The sequence below is a fragment of the Agrilus planipennis genome, unplaced genomic scaffold (genome assembly GCF_000699045.2).
Source record: "Agrilus planipennis isolate EAB-ADULT unplaced genomic scaffold, Apla_2.0 scaffold139, whole genome shotgun sequence".
In the NCBI taxonomy this organism is placed as follows: domain Eukaryota; kingdom Metazoa; phylum Arthropoda; class Insecta; order Coleoptera; family Buprestidae; genus Agrilus; species Agrilus planipennis.
This window is the reverse complement of record NW_020438984.1, coordinates 687689-695287: the sequence shown is the minus strand read 5'-3', so window position 1 is coordinate 695287 and position 7599 is coordinate 687689. Positions and strand designations below refer to the sequence as shown.

Here is a 7599-nt window from a genome sequence, read left to right as displayed (position 1 = left end):
TTTATGTATAAATATCTGAGTCTAACATAACAAATATGTTTGATATCCGACAATCCTTTGCGACAATTACTTCGGTTTATCGAAGTTTACTTATATGACTATTATATTATTATTGACAGTTAATAATCAACTGACAAATTCGGCCATTTTCACTTCGAAAAGTTAAGAAATCTATTTCGGTAGGTACTTCACATACCAAGCGACCCTAACATACAATTCCGTGCGCGCATCTGCTGAATTTTTCGAAATGGCAATTTTCGCATTATCGGTTGCTACCGACAGGTTAGCTTCTGATGCTATATAAAAGGACTCCTTTAGAACATAGTCACCAGACGTGGCCCTAATCGAAGTGCCTATACCCTTCTAATTCCCAAAATCCGGAGGCAGAAGCCGCCCTATCCTCCTTTTGTTTTCTTAAATATTTTGAAAATAAAATAATTACATTTAATCCTTAGTGCATTTTATGGCTGGTATTCTTATAAATTTTCTGAAGATTGCAAACTATGCCACATAGTAGTTAAATCAGTAAAAAAACAATTGGTGTGTACTTAACGACTTTTATTATCAAATATAGACAGCCTGAAGATAAAACATACTAACAAGAAAATAAGTTTCTGGACTAGAAGTAGCTCTAGGAGTTTTTCGTGATGAAACAAAAAAGAAAAAAATGAATTTCACTGAGCACTTAACAAAAAGCAACGGTAGAAATAAAGGATAAGGTACTTCCATTGGCTGTTGTTCTCAACACACATTATTGGAATTATTATGCTACTAATAATAGAAAATCAAGTTATCACCCTATAGTATGAAATCCTCGCTTTTTTATTTTAATGCCATCATGTTTTATGCCGTCATAATGGAAAATAACTAAAAATAAGAAACACAATAAATTAATTTAATAGAGTCTAGATTCATACACCAAATTTTATCTTACATAACGAGTATAAGAGAACTGGTTTACAGACTCACAAGCAAACCGAAACTCGAAGAGTTATTAGTTCACCACGGAACCCTAAAAATGCCTTTCAGGTAAAAAAAACATTGAGATCAAAAGCCTTTGAAACACCTTATTGTCCTTTAGTAAAGCATAGTTCTACCTTCTTAATTCAAATATTAATGTACATGTAGATAATAACAACCTAGAGTTCTTTTTGTTATAAGCATCCCCTAATAAAATCAAATTAAAAAATTTACTGTCGGGGCCTGACATTAACCATGCTATGTTGTCTTTGACATAATCTATTATGATAGCTACCTTAGTTGAATCGATTACTTAGCTGCTATGAAAGTGTAAGAATTTTTATGGCATCCAAAAAATAACATCGAGAAGTTCTACACTGTTAAAGTTATGGAGTAAAATCAATAAAAATTTATCTATTCGATTTCGCAATGTTCAAAATCAAGTACGAGTTTCTTTTGGCAAAAAACGCATACGGTTGCTTATAAGAACTAAAAGTTAGAGAAATCACTTTGTATGATTCCTTTTCTAATTTACTAGGCAATACTGTTAAAGTAACCAGAATCTTGATGAACCGAAACCAAATACAAATAAATAATAAATTCTCCATGCACAGTAACAACATGGTTATTAATTAAGTATGTGTTTGACAATAAGAGTAAAAATGAAGCAAGAGACAAAATATAACTTGGAGAAAATTTTCTTCTATTAAAATAAAATACCTGGATACATAACAACTGTCAATGTATAATCAGCAGTCAATATTTAGTTATATATGTGGTATACTGCTCCAGAAATGCATGTGTTTACTAAAAGAAAAAACAAAGAATCTTAGTAAAATAATATTACCAAAACGTACAATCATCCCCTCTAAAATACCTGTTAAACAACCGCTTTTTTCTGTTGTACTAATAATGTAAACCAAACTTTATCTCTATGTCAGATGTCAATAGCTTAACCAAAACTTACCAGTTAACAGATTAATAATTCAGGTAGCGTGTAAAAGTCAAAACAATTGCTGGTTTAATTACTCAATAATTATCCTTTGAGATCCGAGTATAACCTATACAGCATACCCTACTGTTAAAAACAATACTATAACAACTTTAATGATACCTATAATCTATAACAAAATATAATTATTATAATAAAAATATACTATTAAATTTTGTGAAGCTCTTTGGTCAACTATACCTCAAATTGTATACTACCTGATTAACAAAAATATAAATTAATAAAAGACAAAAAAGTACAACTTCTCGTTAATTAGAAAACACATTTTACATTTCTTTTTTCGTAAAATTATGCTATGGCAACATTATGTGGCATGATAACTTTTTACATATGTAAACATCATAAATGCATTTTATAGAATGACCCTACTATTAAATATCAAATGGCCAAGCCTTATTTCAATCTATAATAAGACATCAAATATATCTTTGGTGTATTCACTGGCGAAGAGAGTAGGTACGTCTTGTTCAAATAATTTATAAACAGTAAAATAAATCCCATGTCGTTATTAAGGAGATATAAAGACCAATTAAAATTAATTAATTATCTGTACTTCTATAAATAATTTCTTCGTTTTCTCTACAAATTCCTTTGTTTTAAATACAGTACGTCCTACTCGCCGTAATTGCACAGAATTGGTTTAGAATTTGTTTTCCTTTTAATAGCCTAAAACAAAATATTAATCTACATCTTAGAATTCTTGATCTGTAACAGTTAATTAAAATTATGATGTCAATTCCTCTAAGAGTTCTTCGGTAGAACGCTGCTCGTTTTTAAACTTTTCCATGTAATGTTTGGGAACTGTCCAATCTAGAAGAATTTGCACATTGGTTTTTAACCTTTCAGCATCTGAAAGAGTGGGATCATGACATGGTTCTCTTCCAGATCCTTCAATCGATTCCATGAGCACGTCATCAATCAGTTTTCTATTAAACCCCAATTCCTCTAGCCGTTCCGGTGCAGAAATTTTTTTTAATAAAACTGCCAATAATAACCGCATCTTTTCTATTCGCATAGGTGGTTCCACACCATTAACAATTACTTTAGTCTCGTCTCTATCAGGAGCTTTGACACAATCGCTCTGATGATGTTCTAAATCATTTTTTGTACGATAAAAAGATCTACAGTATTGGCAAACATATGGTTTATCCGATTTATGAATACAGAACATGTGCTTCTTAAGATGCGGCAATTGTGAAAAAGCAACATTATCACATAAAATGCAACGAAATGGTTTTTCTCCCGTATGACGTCTAGTGTGTAATTTAAGAGCGGTAGAATGTGCGAATGCTTTCCAACAAACTTGACATCTATAAGGTTTTTCACCACTGTGTATACGTTGATGTACAGTGAGTTGTGATCGCTGTGCGAACCGAGCCCGGCAATGCGCACAACCATGGGGCTTCTCATTTCGGTGTAGACGCATATGTTGCGGTAAATGTCCCTTAAGCATCTTGTTGCATATTTTGCAGTGAAAAGCACGAACATTTGCATGATAACAATTAAGGTGTTTCTTTAGAGCATCTCGTCGAAAAAAGGATTTTCCACAAAGATCGCAAACATAATCGCGAATTTCCTGATGTCGTTTAATATGTGACTTAAGGTTCGCTGAACACGTGAACGATGATTCACAAATATTACAAATGTAGGGACGAGAGCCTGTGTGAGTGCGCATGTGCTGTACCAGTTGACCACCACGAGCAAACGACTTCGGACATACCGAACACAGGTAGGGTTTTAAACCTGTATGCGTACGTAAGTGCAAGCGCAGACGTTCTTTAATTGGAAATGCCTTTTGACAAAAATCGCATACGTACATTTCTAGACTTTTTATGTTCGTTGAGTGTTGTGATGCTATATGGTTCTTTAATGAGCCGGCCTGCCGGAATGCTCTATTACACTCATTACAAATAAACGGACGTTCATTTGAATGAATGCGCATATGCTTGCGCAAATCATTACTACCCAAGAACTGTTTATTGCAGGTATTGCAAACGTGTTTACGAGGTTTTTCTTTGGCATAAGTCATTGGTCTCAATTCGAATAATTTTTAGTTATGACTAGAATTGTCGTTACTTTTGTTATTGCACAAAATTACGTTCGACTGTTAACACATGCGACCCAAAACCATTGTATACAAAAGGATGTAGCCACTAATTTAATACTCCCAACCACCAGAGTAAGGTTAGTGCATATTGTGATATTTTGTGTTTCTAACTATTATCTAATAAATCTATGAAAGGAATATCCATTTTTACATTTAACTCACCTTGCACCTGTAAGAATTGAAGAAAAAAGAAAATAAATAGTGACAGCCTTACCACCAAGGCATACAGTAAACAGCAAATCTTTAAAATGTTTTAGTTAGTAAAAGATGGAAAATAAACAGCTTACAAAGTTCAGTATATGCTTACAAGCAATGTCTTATTTAAGTAATNAATATAACTTGTAGAAAATTTTCTTCTATTAAAATAAAATACCTGGATACATAACAACTGTCAATGTATAATCAGCAGTCAATATTTAGTTATATATGTGGTATACTAGAAATCGCCATTAATTTTTTTGTATCTCTTATAGTTACCGAGTTGTCCAATAGAAACGACGAAATTATTAATATAAAATAAAGCAACTCGAACAAGTTAAACTATATTAATGTAAAGTAATGTAACTCGAGCAAATAAAATAAAAATTACACACTTAGAATTGGCTTTAAGAAAATGCATATAAAGTGAAATGCAGAAAAAAATATGAAAAATTTAATAGCACTGGAAAAAGAGAAACAGTGAGACAGTAATCTAAATGCACAATATAAACTTAATTCATATTGCAGTTTTAACCAATCATCACAAAAATTCTTAAGCAATCTATAACATATACAGGCCTCTATCAATAATATCAATCACAATATTTGACCTAAAACCAATTCTAACATGATTATACTATGATTTTAAAAGTGATCATGTTTTCATCTGTAATTTTTACAAAATTGTATTTTGCATTTGTATATGAGGTCAGTAGAATCGTACATGTAAAAAAAAGTTAAAACTGTAAAACGTTGATATGTTGTTAAAACCTGCGATGGTATGATAAACCTATATAATTGGACGCAACTTTGCAGCTTTGAAAAACCTGTGTTCTTTGAGTAATAAGTGAACATCTGCAGCCATTATCAGTTGTTTCTATAACTCATAAACAGTTTCAATATTAGCCCTTGTTGTCATTTATAAGTACACTAAATTTGCAATAATAATACAGATCTAACCACATTTTTGTGTCTCATTGTTTTTATATTGGTATTTATTAAAAAGAAAAAACAAAATTTCACATTTCGATATAATTATTCCAACGTATGAGGAAAGTAATATATAAATTTACATTTTTGTAAGAAAACAGTGGAAAACACAGAACTATGGATAGACTTAAATTGTTGTAAATATGACAAAATTTAAAAGTGGTAATAACTACTAATATCAAATAGTGGAGTTAGATGACAACAGAAAAAGATACAGATTTTCATAAACATATTACACAGATAACAGATTTTTTAAACCTGCAAACTTGAATTTACTCTATCCTAACTGGTCCTAACAACACATCAAACAATCACAACTGCATAATAAGGTTTAGGTGCCTTGATGAACCTTAATACTTTACTATTATAGAATGATAACTATTGATATAAAAATCATGAAAAATTAAATAAAAAGAGAACAAGAAAATCAAATGAAGAACTGTGGCAGTAGTAGTTAAATAGTTTTCGGATAATCACAAATTATCCCAAAATTCCACATGAAAACGTTAAAAAAACTGAAAAATTTCAACATCAAAATTAAATACTTGTATCTTCGATTTGTAAACGTTCGTTTTTATATGGAACTTACGGATTTAATGCCGTCAGGTTCAGGATTTATTTAAAAAAGAGAATAAACAACTTATAAAAATCAAGATAAAATTTCTCTTAAAATCTTATGACTTACCAAAGAAATTATATCCAACATATCTTAGAATTAGTATTGTAATTACTACTTAGTATATTTGACAGTCAAATATTTTGGCATTGAAGTTGGCAAATTTGGCTTTATTAAAGTTTTAATGAAAAGCCGGGAACATCAACTAGAATAAGAACAGTAATTTAAATTTAACATTAATAAATAACTTTATGTAAACAAATATTAACTGTCAATTACCTACTTCGTTGACAAATAACCTAATTGTCTAGTAATTTAAAATCATTTGAGGTAATTTTAAATGACATGTAGAAGGTTATGTAATTCCATACTATTCGCTCTTCCTTATGATAAATATTCATTTCTTTCGATTTTCTTACAGAATAGAAATTTTTTAATCAGAATCTACTACCAGATTAATACTACTACCACCACTTATTTTGCAATAAATTAAGCAACACTACGCTGTCCTTGAGAGATTATTACAGAGCAGGGTGAAACACAGAATCGATCTCCCAAAAGAAAAATACATCCATAGACATAGATATGCATAGATAAGAGACTATTGGTATCCGTCAAATGGTCATACACCATCTGGTGGCAAAATTTATAACTCGAATGAGGGAAAAATTTACATAGGAACTGTGCACGCAAATTGTAAAATTGTTTATTAAAATAATAAAACACGTTAAAAAAGTAAAAATTTTTTTGATGATGGAGTCGACGAAGTTTTCTTCTAAAGTTAAATCAAATAAAAAGTTAATATGTTCAGTGAAAAGCTGCAATAGCACTTCAGACATAGATCTTCACTCTTCACCTACATTAACTACTTTCCAATAAAAACTAACCGTTTTATATATGTAAAAAATATATTCGGAAAATTAGAGAAAAAAGTAAACTAATAGAAGCTTGGATGAAAGCAGTAGGTATCAAAGAAGTGAATTCCGGAATAAAAATTTGTTCACGTCATTTTAATGCACATGATTATATTTCAGCAAGTATTTACCATCAGCCATAACCTTAATATTTAAAACTAGAATCATACTAAAATTATAAAGTGAGAAATTATTTATTCCTGTGTAATTGATTTAACACAATTCTAATGATACGATATAAGTATTTTGAGGTTAAGAACCTACCTGCTGCAATACAACAAAGTTGCAATAATGTGTTTGCAACGTTCTCTTAAATCGGCTTTACACGTGCAATTACATTGATATGATATTGCTTAAATCACCCAGAATCACCTCACCACTTACATAACGTAAATCACTTTTTAAATCCGAAGTTTGTAAAAAGTAGGCAATAAACTTGACGGAATTTGAAGGCTACCTTCCGGATTTGTTATTTCCGAATTTTATAATGTGATTGGCATTAAAATTAAAAACACGCTCACCTTCAACGAAATTTCCTTTCCGAGGCTTTGTGTCAGCCCAATCACATATTGTGTCAATACTTATCATTTTATCGTAATTTAAAAACTTGGAAGTTGCACGGTACACTATAGATACTACGATAAATTTTCCCTAATCGGCGCCATGTTTTTAGGCTCCTCCCATTTGACGGATCCCAATAGTATATATTAAATGAAATACTGCGGGTGTTGCGCCATCTGGCAAGAGACAGCCGAACTAATATAAAAGGGCAATTTAAACGGGTCCATTGTTTTTCTATTGC

The 7599-nt window shown here is 31.0% G+C and overlaps 1 protein-coding gene across 3 annotated transcripts; it reads right to left on the bottom strand.

Annotated features, from left to right (window-relative positions):
* Positions 1-543: 543 nt before the first annotated feature.
* LOC108737546 (zinc finger protein OZF-like) lies at positions 544-6442 on the bottom strand. 3 transcript variants are annotated; one of them, XR_001937874.2, is made up of 4 exons: positions 6163-6442; positions 5953-6088; positions 935-4248; positions 544-867 (listed from the first exon to the last, which is right to left on the bottom strand). XR_001937874.2 is itself a non-coding variant. In XM_018470446.2 (3 exons), exon 3 carries the CDS (start codon positions 3999-4001, stop codon positions 2697-2699), a length of 1305 nt encoding a protein of 434 aa, XP_018325948.1. In that variant the 5' UTR covers positions 4002-4248; positions 5953-6088; positions 6163-6442; the 3' UTR covers positions 544-2696. The 3 variants fall into 3 exon arrangements, 2 of the variants coding, with proteins under 2 accessions (XP_018325948.1, XP_018325949.1); XM_018470446.2 differs by having other exon boundaries at positions 544-4248; XM_018470447.2 differs by having other exon boundaries at positions 544-4248; positions 6167-6442.
* Between the last annotated feature and the right edge of the window lie 1157 nt (positions 6443-7599).

What these genes read in the sequence shown, in the direction of transcription:
- LOC108737546 (XM_018470446.2), bottom strand. Translation starts at nt 4,001, where the DNA reads ATGACTTATGCCAAAGAAAAACCTCGTAAACACGTTTGCAATACCTGC.